General features: G+C 44.1%; 1 protein-coding gene across 4 annotated transcripts; it reads right to left on the bottom strand.

The window, feature by feature from the left end:
• Positions 1-24: 24 nt before the first annotated feature.
• Positions 25-15658, bottom strand: Shmt (serine hydroxymethyl transferase). 4 transcript variants are annotated; one of them, XM_065445568.1, is made up of 8 exons: positions 15230-15658; positions 11119-11320; positions 9224-9582; positions 8235-8447; positions 7553-7666; positions 6477-6599; positions 3396-3623; positions 25-715 (listed from the first exon to the last, which is right to left on the bottom strand). In XM_065445568.1, exons 1-8 carry the CDS (start codon positions 15270-15272, stop codon positions 549-551), a joined length of 1449 nt encoding a protein of 482 aa, XP_065301640.1. In that variant the 5' UTR covers positions 15273-15658; the 3' UTR covers positions 25-548. The 4 variants fall into 4 exon arrangements, with proteins under 4 accessions (XP_065301640.1, XP_065301641.1, XP_065301642.1 ...); XM_065445569.1 differs by having other exon boundaries at positions 11119-11314; XM_065445570.1 differs by lacking the exon at positions 15230-15658 and adding an exon at positions 12992-13088.
• Between the last annotated feature and the right edge of the window lie 5471 nt (positions 15659-21129).

Here is a 21129-nt window from a genome sequence, read left to right as displayed (position 1 = left end):
TCGGCACTGACCCAGAGCCTTCCGTGTGTAAGAAAATAAAGTATTTATTTTGTTCCGTAGCAAAAATAAACAATTTGACACATACTCTCACCAACTCTCACTTGCACAATAAAACACTCAACGGGGCTTGGTAGGATGAGAGCACAATAACTTGCCGGCCCAAACGTATTGCTGCGCAGCTGCCGACAATGGCAGTTTAAGAAAAACCTCGTGAATTTGTCTAAAATCGTTGTGGCAACTTGTGTATTGCAGTACGTTGGGTACCAATAACTCAAGTACTGGCGTCTGTGCGTGAATGGATACGATGTCAACTTTTGTCAGCGCACACGTGTAGAAATCCAGTGTGAGATCTGAAAAGAATTCTTGCAGTAAACACCAAATGAGGACATTGCAAATATGTACAGGAAAACACCTCCTTCAGCCTTAGCGTCACACAGTAGCCTTGGATTGCAATCCTACTGTACAATAATTTCGAAGCACGCTTGGTGACGACATACAGACGGGTACGTTGGAACAAATGCGGAATGAGCGACGAAAATTGTCTCTACTCAGACATCCATGTAGCCGGGCATGAAGAAAGTGAGTGCAAAGGCTTCCACTTCCTCGCGGAGCTTGTTCATCCGCTCCACATAGACCGGATCCGTTTCGAGCTTTGCCTTAAAGTCCTTCAGGGTTGGTCCCGAGTTGGCCTTGACTTCCAGGGCGAAGGCCAGTCCTGAAAACCCACGAAAAGGTCATGATCATCGGCCCACTTGTGACCACTGCAGGATGAAGGCTAGCGATCTCCAATCACCCCTGTCTTTATTTAGCTGATTCCAAGTTGTGCTTGCGAATTTCTTAATTTCATCACACCACCCAATTCTCTGCTGTCCTCAACTGCACCTCCCTTCTTTAGACACCCATACTGTAACTCTAATAGACCACCAGTTATCAGACCTGCTGAACTTTATTTTTTCCTCTTAAAGGGGCTATAACACAGTTGTCTGAATACTCACAAAAGGCAGTGCTCTCAGTGCCTATTTTAACTTAAAATTTCCTTTTAAAATTGCTACCTCTAAACCCCTCCCACTGATAGTGATCCCCATTCGGCTGTGTCATCTGTTTTGAAACAGTTTTCCTTCACACGCTCTGGTGCGTGTGTGTGTGAAAACTTTTATTGTAATGAGGTCCGGAGGTTTGACTTTTTAAGCCAAGGTGCCCAATGCTGTGTGTGGCAAGGGTGTCGGCAAAAACGTTGCACCCGCAGTTTTTCTAAATGAGCAATAAAGAGAAGCAGCAAACCACTGAGACGCACACGCAAAAACAAAGTGACACACGGCAGACATGCCGTATTTCCAGCTCCTCCAGTCTCTTCCAGTGTTTGCAGTACACAAAAGCACGGCCTTCAAGATCAGCTTCAGCTACCTGAGGGATCTGTTTGCAGGGGTGGCAATTGTTTTGTCACCACTCACTGTTGCCTAACTGCTGTATGGTTCAACGACGCCGAAAAAAAAAGTCAAAGAGAAATATTCTCCTGCACCGAATGCACTCAAATTTTGCCAGCTTACTGGAGGACACATACGGTTTAGCATGCAATGCATAATTCAAGCTAAAACATTTGGTATTATGGGCCGTTTACTGTCAACTAGAACATCGGCTTACTCTATAATCCGTTCAGCTGTCTTCCTGTCTCTTAGTGTTGCACCTAACATCTTTCGTTCTATCGCTTATTGGGCGATCCTCAACTTCTTACAAGTTTCTGCCCTGTGTGTTAGTATTGCTTGAATTAAATGATCGTGCACTTTGATTTTAAAACGGCCAAGTCATGCTCAAAGCTCATAAACTACTATACTCACGGGCCAGCTTCTGTGGCTACGCGTCCGAAGCTACAGAACCGAAGCGCCTGCAAGTGTGCTCTGCTGCACAGAGTGCCAAGCTTTACTGCTGCTCTTGTAGTAGACAATATCATTGCGTGCGATTACATTTAGTATTTGCAGAAAGATTATATGGCAGTGCTTGTCTATGGCGAGAGCGCAGAGATGTCGAAGTAATGGTCAAACTGAAAAATGAATGTCCTGGACGATATGGCAGCACCCATTCCCTCCCACGCAGTCATGAATTCACAGTTGTTATCGGGCTGCCCAGTCCGTTCCCAACTAATAAATGGCATCGAGGGCTTTTGCTCTTTCCAGACCAGCCTCAACCATGCAGTCTGAGCACTAAAATGTTGAATTCTTTAAGAACACACTGCAATTTCCAGCATCCCTAACTCCAATAGGACTTGTCATCATTGAAACATTATGTCAAAAAAGAAAAAGAAAAGAAAAGAAAAGGCCACATGTCCTGATGCACAACTTTCTTTTCGTCTATGTACAAAAGATATCAAGGGATTATTATGCAACACAATGTGCCTTGTTTAAACATTTCGTTATTTTCTGTTACAAGATAAAACAGGCAGAAATATTAAGAAACTTTTTTTGCTAATAGTTACTGCTTTTGGGCACAGCAGTGTTAAAGGCAGGGAAACCAAGAGCAAAATTAAATCCATCTGTGCTACTTGGCGATCTACGAGGGTGAATCATAAGGTCTTTGGCCATATTTTTTATAAGCGAAAATAGGGTACATACAGGTAAGTACAAATATATACATACTACTCTACATACCTTACATAATTTTTCCACATACCGTAGTCCCCACACCGGTTCAGACATTTGTCCCATCGCAGCACTAAATTTGAGATGCCCCTGCCATCAGTCAATGTTGCATGCGGCCTGCCCGAACGCTCATTGTCAGGCAAGCCTTCACGGCCTTTTGCGAACTCGCAAAACCACCACCTGCCACCTCTCAAAGCGAGACACGTTCCCCTGTACATGGGCTGCATTTCCCTGTGAATTTCGATGGCCGTTCGTCCCTTGCTCCATAGAAAACGAATTGCACTTTGTTGCTTGTATGCCGTGGATGTGTGAAGCACAACTGCCATCTTCAACAACTGACAGCAGCGCCGTGCTGTGGGGCTACCAGCAGATAAGGCCAGGCCAGTCCAAGAAAGGTCCACCGCTGGGAATGGTTATGTTGACCTCGCATTTACAGCCATGATTTGGCAAAAAAAAAAAAGAGAAAAAAAGGGGGCAAATACTTTCCGATTCATGCTTTTAATACAACTGAGAAGCTCCGGCCCCAAAGTTTTTGCCTGTGCAGCGACAGAATGTTGTCTGCGAGTATAACTAAGGAAACTATATGAAACCGCCCCCGATACCCGGTTACGATTGTCGCGTCTCTGGCATCGCGAGCCTCAGCACAACAGCGCAGCTGCCACCTGTTGGGAATGGATGGTCGAACGAATGGGCATGTTCAACCCACTCGATGGTCCATAGCTAGTGTTTGCTCGTAGCGAAAGTGGCCACGCGAGCTCCTACCTTTGTGGATGTACTCGGCCACCTTGATGATGTCGTTCTCCTTGAGGCCTCGCGTGGTGAGGGCAGGGGTGCCCAGGCGGATGCCGCCAGGGTTGAGCGCGCTCTTGTCGCCGGGCACGGTGTTCTTGTTGCACGCGATGGACATGAGCTCGAGCACGCGCTCCGCTCGCGAGCCGTTGAGGCCCGTGGGTCGCAGGTCGACCCAGACTAAGTGGTTGTCTGTGCCTCCTGCGAGAGTTGCGGGCGCATGAGTGCCACATACAGAGGCCTACAAGATAACATGTAGGTAGGCAAAGTAATTTTAGACAGAGAGAGCTCTTTATTAATGAACAGGTTTACAAGGGAGTGAGTAGAGGAGAGAGAGAGGCCCTAGAAGAATGAGGGCAGAAGAAATAGAAAAATAAAGAACAAAAATATAGTAACACCACTTGAAATCTATATTTCACTTGTGAGTCCTACTTGTCCAGATAAATGAGTCGCATTGACTCCACTGCTAGCTTTTTATACATTGTCCGAACAACATCTAGATTTCTGGGAGGAAGCCAATTGAATGATGGTAACCAAACAAGTAATTGTAATCGTTTGCTTGGCCTGGCATTGGTCAAACTACAAAGCTCCTGTTGCAACTGCAATGACTCCTCAGACTGTGGGCCATGTAGAAGGCAAATATGGCGACAATCTGTCAAGGCCCTTTGACACTAAGGCACATAGTGGGTCCCTGACACTCTCCATCAAAACAATATTAGTGCCTCGATTGAGGTAACTGGAGAGCATACAGAGAGGTCACCTTCAGTTGCACTGGGCTTCAATGAACTAATGATGACAATGAAAGACTATAAAGACAAAACATTTCAGTACTGAGCTTTCGGGTGGGTTTTCTAGAATAAGAAAAATTTGTGGTATAATTCGCAGAAATTGCTCACGGCCGGGTGGTGTCGCAGGCTAGCAAGTGTACCGCTAAAATGATAAGCGCATAGCTTTTGATCCAGCAACTACAGAGAGTGCAGGCAAGCAGATACTGAAATTCTGAATTGTTAATTGCGTAATTTCACGCAAACTTATGCAGATGTCGTGTATTGCAGTGAATTTCTGAAGCTCAAAAGGGCTAGTAAGTATGACATCCTTTACAGTCCCAACAGGCGGGATGGCAGAAAAGATGACATAGGAGCATTATGTTGCCCTCTTCTCTGTCATCTCTGTTCTGGCTGCGCTATACCAGACAGAAATTTAGAAACCTGCCAACCTAGCCATAAACCTTTTGATGATCGCATTTCTGAAAAAAAAATTTTACTGGTTCTAAATATTGAGTTAAAGCACTCTCTTCAATTCTGAAGGGCCCACAATTTGGGAAAATGGTGTACGCCCTTATACAGTTATGGTAAACATACAGAAATAAAAAAAAAGAATGAAACACAAACTGCCACAGAAGAAACTTTAACTGTACTACACTCATTCGTTTTCACTTTGATGTGGTTACAGGTACGGGAAAAAGAAAAAGAAAAAAACATTCATGTTCTGCAATAACGGTCTTGCTCTCTCTCAGTGTTATCAGAATAGTACTTAGCTTTCACAGGATAAATATATATTGCACAAGAATCTCCATACATAGATCAAGGAAAGGTCCACAATAAAGAGGCAGGACAAACTCTAGATAAGCGTCCACACAGTGTTTCTGGTAACAATAGCCTTTATCTATGGTCACCTGTGTATTCGGCAAACTTGCTTGCCCCACATGCAAAGTGCAAAGCTAACACGCAAGCAAAAACGGAAAGGATTCAGATTACATACGTAGCAGTTACATTGCTGGCACTGCATCAGAAACACCAAAATGACACACTCAAGATAGCGTTTGAGCTACACTGCATCTCTTGTTATCGCCTTGCACATATGTTTCAGAGATTGTGCAAGTACAGTGCGTCACAAAGCCTTGTGATCCAAGATGGAGGAAATAGACTATTGCCTAAAACGCTTTTGGAGCAAGGGAAGCTAGGAGATCTTGGTGCTAACCTGAATAAAGACAGCTTTAAGTTTCTTATGGGATGCAGGTAATGACCAGGTCCTGTGAACTACCTCTTTTCTTTTTAAGCTTTTGTTAATGTAAAGTCTTATCCTTGTACCTGTTGTCACATAGTAGTGACGGTGAAGAACTAGACAGTAGCAAAACTGTGGGTCATGAATTTAACGCTTTGTTGGACAGAATTTGAGCCCACGGAAATTAAGAGACACTCAAAGAACAATGATAATGGCAAACGCAGTCGTCGGCTGTTGAAAATCTCATCTACAGGTCAAGTCCGTCGCATATTTGTATGTGACTTGTCGCACATCCCAGCGTAATCGCTGGTGCTCGTGTGTGTTCCAGAATGTATACTACCACTCGTGTTACGCACGCAATCTAATTAGACAACATACTCTTGCTATAGAATTCGCGACAACATCCAAGAAAGTTCCGATACGTGTAAGCACATCCCGAGCCGAGCGATAACTTGGCAACAGTGGTTAGCCGGTGAAAAATTCCTAATAAATTAAACATAAAAAAGCCGCAATGTTCACATAAGACAACCACTGCACTAATTTCAAAAAAAAAAAAGATTGGCACATTTATGAGTGAGGAAACAGAATTCAACCAACTATTGGAAGCAGAATTCTAATTCAGGGCCTTTTTTTTTACAAAGATTGTCAAAAATCAGCAAGCTAAAAAAAAAACACTGAAGCACGAAGTTTACAAATTTATAATTTAGTAACAATAAAAAATCCTTCATTGTAACGATCATGCACTGTACCAATGGCATAGAGCAGGCTACGCAGATGCAGCAAAAGAAAGCCATTCATTTTAATGAAAATGGGATGTGACCAAGGTGCAGTTTCATGTCAAATATGCAGTTTCATGTCAAATATGACTTCACTACAATGAGGTTTGAGTACTACACCAGTGCAGATGTCATGGCTGCAACATTTTTTTTTTTGTCCTCTCGAATTCTTGCACCGAAAACGTTTTCTTATCAGGGGCATCTTCTAGAGGAAAGGAAACACGTTTTCGCCTGTTTGCACGACGGGATTTGCGGTGACAGTGTCGTTACGAACCTGAGACGCATGTGTAGCCTCGGTCCTGAAGTTCCTTGGCAAGCGTCTTCGCGTTCTTGACTACCTGCTCCTGGTAGGCCTTGAACTCGGGGGTGCTGGCCTGCTTGAGTGCAGCTGCAATTCCTGGAACAATCAATAAGGAGGCAGTGGCGTTTGTGCGTTCTCTTTCTGCGAGCTGCCCGTACCTTGTATGCTACATTCAACTGGGAACCCGACTCCAAATCTAAAATACTAAAATATATTTGACTGGCCATTTCAATGTGCTCTGACAGTGATACTGGGGCCGCGCAAGACGTAATGGGAATCCTGGCTCCGTCCCAAATGTCCAAGCTATGTAGTATGAAGTACAGTAATTTGACAGGCTGTTTCGGACTGCGCTGACAGCGATGCTATGGCTGAACGAAACAGACTTCCATCTGCATTATTACAAGAAATAGACGATCAAATATTGTTGATCGGCTTTCATTATTGCCATGTGAGCCCACGTATGAACTTATTAGAACTGGCCAAGAAGTACTATTTATGTTTAAACAAGCTGGTACGACATACTGCAAGTTAACCCTTTGATCGACTAACAAGCCTAAGCTGTACTCGTCCTCGCTGTTTGTCCCAGTACTGCCAAATACGAAAACACTCGGCAACTCGATTTGCATCATGCATTCGAGTTTCGGTATTTGAACACATTCTTCTGTGCTTTTGATTCCTCCCGCTATCATCTGTTCAAACATCCACTTATATTGGAAATAAAGCAGTGTGTTGTTCTCTAGAGACTGGGTTGTGGCTCTGAGTACCATAAGCTCTCGACAAGTCACAATGAGGACTACAGCCAGTCTGTCAAGAGGAATCCATTTCCTGCATACCAAAATTGAAGCTGGTTTGCAGAAACAAACATTACAGCAAATTATTTAGGGTGCTTTGACACTTGGCAGTACCTTTCTTATTAGGGTTCAGAAGGTTTTGACTTTCATTTACCAAAAAAAAAAATATCAGAAAGGGCACATCAGTGCATGCTGTCTTACTGTACATATAGAACTTTTTCGCAGCATTGTGCAAGAAACAACGCATAGGCACAATACCTGCAATGACATTGTTGTGCGGCCCACCCTGAAGTCCCGGGAAGACAGCCTGCTTGATCTTCTCTTCGAGGTCGTACATGACCTTCACACCGGTCTTTGATTCGGACCGCACACCTGCGTGAAAGCAGAAACGTGCTTGCACTGAAATGGCTCTGTACAAAAAATGGAGCAGGGTTAACATAATGATTCTGTTCCAATCATAATTCCTTTTGGTGCTTTGTCATCGGCCTTAGCAATGCCCTGCCCATGTCGCGATCAGAACTGGCAGGCTCAGCTTGAAACGGAGTGTGTCAGGGCTGGAACAGAATTGGCCTAAAATAATTCTTAGGTCATATACTAGCCCCAGTGCGTATGATAAGAATAAAAGAGAATGAGGTCAAAAAAAATTTTACACTACACTAGCCATGCTTTGATGAGTGGAAAAAAATGTCAGATTCAGAGGAACTAGAAGTGCAACTTTTAGATAACATTCAAGGAACGTACACAAGTGACCTAGAGTTGACTGATAACATCGATAGCTTGTCAATCGGCTTAAAACATGCAAGTGGGCTGCATTACCCGAGATTAGAACCTCGATGTGAGAAAGAAACATTTTCTCCTCTTCACCTTATGTTGTACTGTACGGTCCACTAAATGAATGAATGAATGAATGAATGAATTAATTAATTAATTAATGCTATACCTTTGCGGTAGAAGATGAGCCCTGCTCGGGGTCCCCGCAAGGTTTTGTGCGTGGTGGTTGTGACGATGTCGCAGTACTCGAAAGGGTTCGGCGCCACCTGTGCAGCCACCAGGCCGCTGACGTGAGCCATGTCGGCCATCAGCAGAGAGTTGTTCTCGTTGGCGATCTCGCGGAATCGCTTGTAGTCCAGATGACGGGGGTAGCAGCTCACGCCTGCATGCGAGGGTACCGACCTTATTTTTCACAGGTAAATAAATGGTGTGCATTCACCCATTGTGTGACCTAACGAGCATCAGTAGGCAAATGAATGAATAGAATGGGTGGATTAATGAGAAAAAAAAGAAGGAAAGGCTGCGCAGTGTTACAAGGAGCAGTGTAATAATGAACATTACATAATGAATGCTGCAATAGTGAACAACAGTTGTGTGAAAAGGCTCTATCATTTCCTGCTGGAGGAAACGTAACAAAGCATGCACATTCAATAATTATTTCTCCTATATAAGAAAACACTGAACTCCATGCTTTCCTTTCATCTGTTGTTGTTTTTTCACCTCACACACACGCATCCAGTGGGGGCAGAACCCTGTTACCACAAGCACTGCATATTCTTACCAATACATATTCTTCCCAGTGTATAACTATACACTGTTACTCCATGTGCATCACAGTGGACAGACTATAAGAAGAGCTACAACTTTATAGGAACTGACACACACAGGAAATAAGACCCACTGCGGTTGTTATGAGTAAACCGGCGCAAAGAAAACCCCCATCAGGATGTCACACAGATTAGCGAGCTAGGGTGTAGCAGGTCTAGGTAGCCTTCCTTCAAATAAACCATTGGTTTAATGTAGTGCTTGTGTATGTCTCCTCTGCTGTCTGTCGCTTTTGAAGTCTCTGTGCTGAACACTATAAATGTCACTCTATGCTTCCCAAGACTTTCTATGCTAGGACTGAACTGCTTAACGCAGAAGCACGTTCTCACGCACCAGCAATAATGAGCTTGGGCTTGAACAGAGCAGCCGTCTGCTGCAGCTTGTCGTAGTCGATGAGGCCCGTCTGCGGGTTCACCTTGTACGGCATCGACTCGAAGAAGATGGACGTCGCCGAGATCTTCTTCTTGTCGGTGAAGAAGCCGTGGGTCAGGTGGCCCCCGTCGGGCAGGTCCAGGCCCATGATGCGTCCGTGTGGTTCGACGACGCCCGTGTAGACGGCGAAGTTTGCCGGAGAGCCGGAGTAGGGCTGCACGTTGACGCCCCAGAGCTGGGGGTCCAGACGGTACGCCTCCAGGGCCCGCTTCTGGCACAGGATTTCGATCTCATCGATGAACTCGTTGCCACCGTAGTACCTGCCAATGGGAATGGATGTTGTTGCAGTGCGTGGTCAGCAGCGCATGAGACATGACGATTGTAGTGTGCACAGCTTTTACGCTCAGCTCCGATATTGGCATAGGCTTGAAGATTAGGTAGGCTGTGCTGATCAATTTTGGAGGCTGTAGTATCAGCACTGGGGTACTGTTGTCCACTCGGACAAAATCTGGAGACAATTCAGAACATTGTAATGGAATGTCAAGATACGTTCCCCCAGCCAGGACAATACAGAAGGCCTACTTTCCTGATGCACTGGGCTGGAGAGCTGATGGGGCCATTAACTAATCAGCACTCAAGATAAGCAAGAGGCGTTTAGAGTATTAGAGGACAAAGAAAGCAGTGAAGAGATAGAGCCCTGTCGTTACAGGTGTAGGCAAATAAAATAATATAGTAAAACCTGGTTAGCTCAAGCGTGGTAAATGACTATTTTGCAATGCCCCATTTCAAAAGAGATGCCATTAAATATAATCATCATCATCACCAGTATACGGCTTGTCAATTTTTTTGCCCCACCAAAAGCGCTGGAAACCCAGCCAATGGTGATCATGTTAATGACGTGTCACAATGAGCATAGAAATTGGCCTGAATTGAGAAAGAGAGCTGGCATAAAGTTTTGAGCAATGCTCTAGCTCCCTGCTGTGCATGCAGGAATCAATATTTAGCTCAGGTATTCAAGGAAGCAATGGCTACCTACTGGGCAGGCTAATCTCCCATGTCCGGACACCCTGCCCCTTCAAGCCAGAGAAAACAGGATTCGAACATTGTGTGCGGTTGCCCAACAAAAATGTCCCGCTGTGTCACCATCTCCTAAATGGAAAACAATACTCTGCACGTGGAGTTTCCAACAAGGATGACTGACCAAAGATTTCAGGCATAATCAATGCAATGTTTTTTTCTTTTTTTTCCCCAACAATATGCACTATTGAGCCAGTTGTTTCATACTTCTAAATTTGTGTTTTCCATGATTGTTGTTCTGGTGTTGTCCTTGTTGGCTCTAAACACATTTTGCACTGCCAAATGTTTTAACAGCCTGCCAAAAGATGCCAGACAGTTGGCCCTCAAAGTCAAGAACAAACAGTAAGGAAATGTACGGACACAGAGGTGTTGTTTCACACTAACAGCTTATTTCATATTTCCATAACGAGCACCACGAAATCTTCCCCCGAAGTTACAAATAAATTTCTGATGCTCTAAGTTCCCACATGAGGTGTTTCTAAGTGTTATTAAAATGCTTTTCTTTGGGCAAAAATTTGATAAAGCTTGGGCGAATAAAAGTTAAAAATAGTTTCTATTTGTCTCTCAATGCAACTACCGGGGCATTGGATAGTGAACAATGAATGCACAAACTCATTGCTGCAGTACCTGCATCAAACGTTGCTGCATGCATTTATTTGGTGTCCCTTCTTGTTAATTTTTTACTGCCTATGCCTCATGGCAAATACCCAAAATTAAAAGAAAGAAAGAAATACAAACAAACAGATAAACAAACAAAGGCTACAAAGGCGTGGCCTCACCTCTGCCCAGGGTATCCCTCTGAGTACTTGTTGGTGAGGCAGGTCCCAAGGCACTGGGTGACTGCCAGACTGGTGAAGTTCTCGGAGGCGATCATCTCAAGGCCACGCAGCTGTCGCTGCTTCTCCTTCAAGACTAGCTGGTGAAGCTCTTCATCGCACTTCTCTAAAGGCTGTTGCATAAATCCAGGCTCCATGGCTGAGTGTGCAGAGTTGAAAGAGTAGACGTATGAGTCAAGCCGATGAGAACTATGGTGAACGAGTTCTGCAGCAGCTTGCAAAGTGGAGGGAAGTTCATGAAAGGGAAAAATTGTCATCCGCCTGTAAGCTGCATTAAAGTACAAAGGGAACCCCTACAAGTTTCTTAGAAAGCTTCACAGTTGAAGAAAAATTCCTAGACCGGAATTAATTTTTCTTCAACTACAAAGCTTTCTTTCTAAGAAACCCGTTATGGGTTTCCTTTGTAGAATCATGCTGCTTACGGGTGGATGACAATTTTCCCCTTTCAATGCGGACTATCCACAACGAAATCGTTGCAGTCACTGGCCAAGTCAAGGCGTCAACAAAAAGACATTGTGGAGCCCTTACAGGTTGCTTAGTCACCACATAAGCCTAAGGTATAAAGATATGGAGCCATTACACAAGCTTTTTGGCCACTATGTACACATTCCTAAATAGCGACCAAGGAACCTTCCAAAACATCTCTTTTTTTACACTTTGACTTCGTCAGCAATATTTTTTATTATGACACTAGATCAGATGAAATTTCACCAAACTTTTGACTAGGAGGACTATACACCTGCTGTGATGCAGTCAACACCTGTGCACTGAAGCTTAAGAAATTGCAAGAATTGTTAATTTTAGGCATCTTCCCCAAAGCTACTCTCAATAGAGAATGATAAGTGTACTGAACTACATGGGTCACTTTATAGCAAAGGTCTGTTGTGTAGGTATTTGAGCATAAACATGATTCGTGCACTTGTTGGTACACAAGAACCTAAACATGAAACCGATCATGAAACATGAAACATGAGAAAGATCAATGAAACATGAAACATAAAATAAGATCAATGACTTAAAAACTAAACATGAAATTTGCAAAAAGGACATTCCTTTATGGAAGTTACCTTTACTATAACAACTTTTACTATATGTCACGATCGAGACTTATGGTTTAGTGTAAGCAAAGAATTATCTTCCATAGTTGAGCCTGGTCAAACCACAACTAAGAAATTGAGTTTCAAAATGTCAAAAGAATGCAGCAGACATTCTACAAATGTGAAGTCAAAGCTGGTGCAATCAAGGTAGCTATCTAAGAATAGAAGAACTTGCACAACACATGATAAGGATACCCTGAACAATACTTGAGTGAGAAACAGAAGTGATTCGCTGAGACGACAGTTGGTAACAACTGCCAAGTGGAGAAACCAGTATAATCGGCACACATTAGAGCAAAGCTGAAGTGTGAAGCAACTGTGATTTCTTGATGTATGCCTGCATGCTATAACATGCAAGCGAAGCAACTTCACAAGCATACTAGCTGACACAAGAGTGTGCCTGAGATTAACTTCGCAAGAGTATAAAACGTGCTTTAAAAGGAATGCCTGAAGAATTCCCAGTCAGCTGAACAGTGGCACACAAGATAGACGGAAGCTTTCATGCACGAACAATTCACCAAGGCAGTTCATAAAACTATCACAAAGAGTATAAGCTAAGTTAACTTTTAATCTGTAAGAGTCAGATCAAAGTCAATGATGTAAGGTTACCATAACAGCAGATATCGCAATACTCACTCTCACCGAGTAAAAAAATGAAACCTACAATGTTAGCAGTGGCCACAAAATAGAAAAATTTGACGCTGTCTAAGATCACATACCTGGTATTCTCATAAGTATCTATAGAACCAGAAGCACTTCAGAAACGGTGAAATGTGAGCAGGAGTTGTGCAGACACCACTTCACAGGAACAAGCACGCGCACCGAGTGACCGCGGACGAAGACCGTCCGAGACAGTCGGCAGGATGATCTTGTGCTTGCCCTGATAAGTGGTTCTCCAGTCTGGCCTGACCCTTATCAGGAGCGCGCCACAGACGTCAGGCTGATAAGATGGCCACAATTCCAGGACCGAAAAGATCTAAGCGTTACAGCTGTGGTTTCACTTTTCCGAGCTCAGAGTTATTGGTTCTGATTTGTTATGTACACCTTATGGCAAAATTCTGCGGGATGTTTCAAATGTAACAAATTTAAAGCTTCAAGATGAAGGAAATGAACACGGCACTGCATCCAATAGGTGTAATTCTGTAATCAGTATAAGTAACATACAATGATGGTTGCAAGCTTGGCTGTTGCTGATAACAGTGCTTTTACTGAGGAGTGATATGGCCTTATCTTTTCGTGTAAGATGGCATCTTTGTGTTTGAGTATGACACACTTGCAATTGTAGTGGAAGCCGTATACTGTGTGCATTAATTGTAGACACAGTAGGCTCTGCTTTAAAGGAAATAAACCACATCATAGGCAAACACAAAAAGACAACAGCTTCAACACGTAAGTAACTGTTTGCAGCTGCAGTGCATTCCAAGCTGTTCAAGTTCTACTGATGTGCAGAAAGTGCTAGAAACTCAATCCAAGTGTTTGTTTAATATTTACAGCGCACACATGCCCCCGTCAGCAGTACATCAAAACATGGATGTATGAAACTTGAGACAAGCTGTCCAAAGACTGAATAGAAAATGCGCACAAATATGTTGCTGCTGATTTCGATAACTGAAGCCGCTTCGCTTCGTGGATCCTTAAGTTACGATACCATTCGCTCTAGCCATGCAAATATTTGAGCTTGACATCCCCACATTGCATTTTTCTTTCCATAATTTATCATTTCTTGTGGACATGCAGGGTTGGTGGAAGAATGTTTGTGACATGAACCTGTTTATGTCTGTAGCTTCCAAGCACAGCGTCAACAGTGTGTGCGTCAGAGTGCACTTCTTTTTTTTTATGCGAAGCATACTAGCCGCACAACCATGCTCTTCCTTGCTGCGCCGCGCGCGGCCGCGTAGCTACCATACGACGTCATAACAGCTGCAAAAGCGGAGGCTCAACTCGTGCGCTCGCTTGCGGCCGCGTAGCTACACAGCCGGGTCTCAGTTCGTGCGCTCGCCTGCATGAGTTGTTTCTTCGTCTAGCCGAACCAAATATAGCCAAGCAACAGCAGTTCACCAGGCTAAACAGTGGTTCAACAACTAAAAGGCTAGTACGCTTCGCATCCTGGGCTCCTTAGCTAAGCCACAGCCTTTTTTTTTTTTTTTTTTCGGAACGCGCTGTACCGAATAACTTCTGGGCGAACTAATACGACTCAACTGCGAAAGCACGCGTGCGTACGTGGTTGCGCCGAGCGCAAAGTCAAGGCCGCAATTGCCGTCACCCTCGCCTTTCGAAAGGAGGAAGCCCTCACAAGACGCCCAAGGCGAGACCACTATACGCAAGCAAGACCGGCACATACGTCAAGGCGCGCGCGACAGCCGATATCTCCGTATCAGCGCGCAGGCTAGCGCGCTTGCTCTTCTACGTGCGCCGATAGCGATAGCGAGACGAGACGACAAGCTCGGCGGGCGATACGTCAGTCGCGGTGAATGACGAAGCGCTTTTCTCGCAATCTTTGAAGCGCGCGGTGCTTACGACTGTCGTCCGGTGTTTTGCGACGTTCTCAATCGGCACCTTTTTTTTCACTCACGCCTGAAAGACCTCGCATCGGCCGGGACACATATATACGAACGTATCAATAATCAGTATTAGGATTCCGTCAGTTAATTGTGCTTCACGTCTGGAGTATGACGCGTGAAACCCTTGAAGTTGACGATCAGCTGATATGGGCAACCTGAACCGAGTACGTACGACGATAGTTAGCACCGGTTTTCGACATCCCACGGCTTGATATCATATGGATTGTTGCGATATACTGAAGCAAACACTCGGAAATGCGCGATGAACCCTGAGGGTACGTGGGTGTGCGCGACGCCCAATATATCGTCGATCTCGCGATTGTTCGCGCGCAATTAGTTAACTCGATCGTCGGCAGTAAAACACGAGTACCTGGTTCGCGCCGCTTGTATACTTACAGTTTCGAGCCGGGACCGACGAGGCGTCACCTCCAGCCGACATCGCTGCAAACTTCGATGCGCCCGAATTACGATGCCGAGAAAAACACGCAACTCGCCCCGCCGAAGTGTCGTCCGATGCGCGCTGCGTGGAAAGGCGATCAAGTGACTTCTTTGACGTGTACGGAAGAGAGAAGGGTGGGGAAGAAGTGGCGTCTGCTCTGCTCAAACCGGGCGTGCTCCGGTATAACGAAGATTATAACAACCTAGATATACGAGGCGTTTTCTTGTTTCTTCGGTTCGGCGGGGTCGGCGCGGGACAACGAACTCGCGAGCAAGCCGGCGACGAGCTAACGAAAAAAAGTGCCACCCTTCTGACCGGTTTGAAGCGGCGCGGCGGCACAACTGAGCGCCCGACTTGACCACGTGCGAAAATTGGTCCAGGAAACTTTTTAGCGAACTAGTTTGCGACACCATGCACGTGACCTCCCGTGGTAATTCGTCCCGACAACACGGACGTAAGCAGCGCCACGTCACAAGTTTACAAATTCAGTCGCACGGAAACGATATACGTGATCTCACAATGCAGGTGTTATACGCGTTCTTCCGCATTCAAGCGAAAAGGAAAAAAAAAAAAATGCACGGCTCGATGCGGTATCACAAACATTAGGCAAGGATAAAAGTTGTGTGGCATTCACCGCCGTACGCCAAGTCCGCCGAGTCAAGTAATGCGTCTAGGTTCGGCAGTGTACGTCAGGGAAGCGAGAAATTTGCGTTGTTTGTTTGAAGGCGCGCGCTTTTTCGGCAAAAATGTCGCAGCAAAACAAACCGCGAATACTATGCAAAACCACGTGGACGATCCACGTGATTCATTCGCATACGTAGCAAGACCTACTGAACTACAGACTTGCACAGATCTCCCTCCTCCAGCACGCCTGGTCTAGTTCGCCCCTTTTGCCGCTAGGGAAAGAACGTACGAGCAGAGTGGCGCTAGTCATAACCTGTTCGCTGTCGTCTGCTTCTGCGATCTGTTCAGCGCTTGTCTTGCCATTTCGGCAGGCACAAAGCGCTTGTTTTGGCGGTAAATGAATAAATTCACAAATATACAAAAGAAGACATATTTGCGAATGCTTTGCGTTTGAATAGTGAAACTAGAAGAGGATGAGCGGTGCAAGAAATGTAAACAACGAGCATAGGTGGCCGCTGCAATGCTAGATCAATGGCATAAATTTCCCTTTCCTAGCCTCCTTAAGAGACTGGAAAAATTGTTTAAAAAGATTCATAGGATAATCTAGCTTTCTTTAGTTGATTACAGAGAGCCTAATGTCGTAGATGACATTAGGATTTACTACTGTGTGCCGTAGTGAAAGGAAGATGATCTGGTAAAAGTATAGTAAAAGTATTCACTAGTAAGTCCTCCACCCGATATGTGCAATAGTCTGATCGATTCTGTTTCAAGGGAAGGTGAGCATATCTTGTTTTTAATATCGTTGGATGTCTAGCTCAGTAGAAAGCTTGCAAAAAATTAAGCGATCCCAGTGCTTGAAAACGTGCTGCAGTGCAGGCCTTAAAATCGTGTCACGGAACTCTTTTCAAACTGTAAAGCTAGCTTTTCCGCGTAGTACGCGGCAGCATAATGGTGGTGCTGAAGATACGTACGCAGTGCAGCTGTGTGCGTAATTCACTTTTTGAACTCGTGACGCATTCACGGACAACTTTTAAGAGTTAAAATGAGTGGTAATCGTTCTGTCGTCGAACATTACGGTGGCTTCAAGTTTCTAAAGAGCGCAGACGCGAATTTTACAACGTGTACAATATGAAACTGTTGGGTACGTTGCGAACTCTATACACAATGCGATTTATAATAATCTCCTTGAAAAAGGCAGTGGGAGCGGCTATTTGACGCTATTTTAGAGAGCAGCGGACTACACGCTCCGACATTTTTTAGGTTCGGGGAGTCAACTTTTGGAGCCAAGTGACCGATCAAAGCCTTGTGACATCTCTGTCACTGTGTTAGCAAAAATCGTCAACTAGAGAAGCATTTCGTCGCAACACAACAGCTGCCGTACTACTTACAACGCCGCACAACCGCCCACCGCGTAGCAGACGGATGGATGGATGTTATGAGCGTCCCCTTTGGAACGGGGCGGTGGCTTGCGCCACCAAGCTCTTGCTACTATGCTGCCTAATATCCTACCTAGGTTAATCAATGAAAAAAAAAACACTATGAACTACCACGTACAAATTTTATGATACCCTATTGCGAACTGTGCTTCTGTACGTCTCCGTCCTTTGTCGTTTCCCTACTTTTCTTCCACCAATCCTCCAATCGCCTCTTACTGATGTCTATTGCGGACCTGTTTGCTTTACGACGAACAGGTTATAAAAGCGCCACCTACGGCAGTCGGTTGAACGAAAGTGGGCGCAAGCTGCTCCCATAGAAGCCGGATATCTGTGCAGGTCTGGAGTTCCAGTAGGTCGTGATACGAGACCTCTGGGGAGAAACTCGCCCTAAAGTACCTAGGAGGTGGAGTTATTCCCTAGTCATTTCGTCAGCTGCGGACACGACCGGCTTGTTGCGGATGTCTGGCGGTGCAACCTGTGCAAATCCGCACAAACGTAGTGCGGCTACTCTATTTAACCGTGCTTCTGTGCCGTTTTGCGCTCCATTAAAATACGTTCGTTAAGTTGACACCACGGAAAGACGAAAGGGCATTACGTAAACTGAAGAATTAAAGCGCGTTGCTTGCCTTATTATTTTCTCTTTTATAATATACTCATTATGATGCATTTAATCGAGGGCAAAATTCTGAGGTGCGTATATTGAGATTTTGGGTTCACTTCAAAGAGTATCCAGGAGATCGAAATTAACCTAAAATCTCAAAATTTCTCGGGCACTCTATATAGTATGCACATTAATTAAAACACCATGCTCAATTAAAGCCAGAGAAATACTACACAAAGCAAGCAGAAGTATATTTCTTCCCATGCAGCAGCAGCACTTTTCATTCCTCTTCCTTAAAAAAAAAAAAATTGCACTCTACTTCGGAATACCATATTCACCTTGCTGCCATATATGAGACAAAGCACTGTGCCCACAGGTTTAACTGTAATTGGAGAAACTGTAAGCCTTCACTACTGACGAATCTAGAGGTGGAACCTGGGCTTCAGCACCCTCAAGATGTGCATCATCACTTACACCCCCCGCCCCCCCCCCTCTCCAATGCTTCTTAATTGCCAATTTCCCTTGCCTGTACCAACTTGCAACGTAAATCTTCAAGGGCACACCTTGTCCACTCATGTATGTAGTGCAAACCATGCAAAACATCCTGGCAAACCTCCACGGCTGTGGGTTTAATTGCGAGAGGAAGGTATGTCAAACCTGCTGTGGGTGCTCGGTGGCTATGGTGTTGGGCTGCTGAGCACAAGGTCACGGGATCGAATCCTGGCCACGGCGGCTGCATATCGATGGGGGCGAAATGCGAAAACACCCGTGTACTTAGATTTAAGTGCACGCTAAAGAACCCCAGGTGGTCGAAATTTCCGGAGTCCCCCGTGCCTCATAATCATAAAGTGGTTTTGGCACGTAAAACCCCATAATTTTTAAAGGTCTGTCAAGTTTTCTGATTTCAAACTTCAAAGAAGGCTATAGTACATGCATGCCTATCTTGGTATAGGTATCTGAAATTGGTCATTCTTGAACATTTAGCCGTCGTGGTCTCTGACGTAGATTCGCTACCATTGCACTTTGGAATCGTTTTCCTGCTTCACTTAATATACTACCTACATTTCAGCATTTCAAGGCTTCGCTAAAAGATTTTCTGCTAACCTCTGATAATTTTTCCGAATAAATATTTGTATTTTCATAGTCACCCAACTAATAAGTATCACCTGTTCTTTCTTTTTTTTGCAGTGTTCTCACTGCACCACATTTCTTTTTCTCTTTGTTCATTCTTTTTTTTCCTTCTTCTGCCTTTAAATATTGTCTAATTTTTGTCACTTCCGTTGTTATTTCTGTTACACTACATCGATTAGAGCATTGTTTGTCGGGTTTTCTTTCGTTATCATAATTTGCTTTGTTGCAACTAATAGACTAATATGCTATATATCCACTGTTATGCTGCCAACAATTTTACGATTCTGTTGTAGTTACTAACTGAGGGTCCCGTTTTCAGTAATATTACTTTGGGATCCTCCTCTGTATATTACATCTATGTACCTATGTTTTGCATATGAATAAACTTCAACTTCAGACTTGCTCACGAGCCGTTCTGCAGGGCCCACTGAAGCAATTTTTCTCTCTTTCTCCCATTTTTTATGTGAAGGCATGAGTATATTCGGTGTATGGGGGAGGGGGGCTGGGCAGGCGACATACTTTTGGTCACATCAATTTCGGAGGTGAAGGGAGGCATGTGCTCAAGTCGATCCCCCCCACTGCCTGTTGAAGGGCATTCCAGCACATTAATAAAAGGGTCTCGTAGTGGCTACACACCCACTCCTATATAATCTTTCAGTCATTTACAGTACTTCTGCACACACCTAAATCAACGATGAACTATGAAAAAAAAAGTGTTTCTCGCCAAAGCATCCAACTATTCAAAAAAACTAATTAAATCATTATTTTTGGTCAAACAATTATTATACTCAATTTTTCAGTAGTTGAAATGATTTTATTTTGAACGATGGATCTGTATTCTTATAATAAGTGCACCTTTTTATATAATAGTGTTGTCCAGCTGCTCCATTACATTGCGTGATTATTTAGTAGAGTATAAAGAATTTATGCAGGTTTTCTATCTATAGTATGCCTTCCTAATTACCAGTGCACTGTTTTTCATTACTGGTGTGTAGTAATTCTAAATACACATGGTTAGATTGTCTTTTTTTCATTTTCAATGCATGCTTGAGTAAAACAGTATTGTAATAAACAAAAACGTGTCGAGTGTCGTGTGAACTGTATGTGGGGTGTGCGAGCTTTGTCAGGCATGCGTGCCTTTAGTCCATGCCTGGAAAACAAAAATGCTCAATAAATTAATCAATCAAAATCAATCAATTGCATGATTATGACAGAAAACAAATGTCAAGACAAAGCTATACCAGCTGATCCTTGAGTGAATTAACTATAAACACGTTCTGTGCAAGAATGGAGAGGCATTATGTCATAGAGATAACAATTAAAGGAATTGCTTGAGGTTTAGCCAAGGATTGCACAACAGGCGACAGTATGGAACATGGCAATACACTGATTGTTAAGCAAACGGCTGTAGCTGATAGTATTTTAGTTGAGGTTAAGAGGAAGCAGAGTTGAACAGATCTCGAGATGTGCGGAAACCAGGTTGCCTGTTAGGGTATAATGATGATGGGTGCCAAGGCAATGGGAAGAACATTTTATCACAGCAGAGGACCAGAGTGTGGGACAAATTGAGGAAATCTGCAGACATTTAGGTTGGAGTTGGCTGATGAAAGACGGGGGTTATAAGTCATCACTTAGGGAGGTCGTTGTCTCGCAGTGTACATATATAGAGGCTCTTAATGATGACAACGCAAGCTCTATAAGAGCACAAAATTGTGCAACTTCCTGCAGTTTTGACCCGAAGAAACAAGGAAAATTTAAAGCCAATGTGTGATGCCGCTGTATGGACAAAGTTGCAACATTTTAAAAGTGTTGGGAATGTTGTCGACTGCTACGAATGCTGATATAGATGGTTCAAGTACGCCATAATTCTCCTCTTTATAATGTGAGCCCATGCAACTGCTTGTTTGTTAGACTATCTTCATTACACCACGTGTGTGAGTCGGATGTACAAAGCATTCAGTGACTACATTTTCTGTAAGACTAATGCGACTGTGTTTATAATCCTGTAAACATTTCCATGCTCCATTAGGATGGTCGGTACAACTTGGCAGAAAGGAGATCTAAC

The sequence above is a fragment of the Dermacentor albipictus genome, chromosome 8, assembly GCF_038994185.2.
Source record: "Dermacentor albipictus isolate Rhodes 1998 colony chromosome 8, USDA_Dalb.pri_finalv2, whole genome shotgun sequence".
In the NCBI taxonomy this organism is placed as follows: Eukaryota; Metazoa; Arthropoda; class Arachnida; order Ixodida; family Ixodidae; genus Dermacentor; species Dermacentor albipictus.
Note: the sequence above shows the minus strand (reverse complement) of the source record. Positions and strands in the feature narration are given on the sequence as shown.

Coding starts and splice junctions, on each gene's coding strand:
- Shmt (XM_065445568.1), bottom strand. CDS start 15,272: ATGTCGGCTGGAGGTGACGCCTCGTCGGTCCCGGCTCGAAACT. Junction 7,667..8,234: donor GCTCATCTTCTACCGCAAAG/GTATAGCATTAA, acceptor GCTTTCACGCAG/GTGTGCGGTCCGAATCAAAG. Junction 3,624..6,476: donor AGGCTACACATGCGTCTCAG/GTTCGTAACGAC, acceptor CAACTCTCGCAG/GAGGCACAGACAACCACTTA.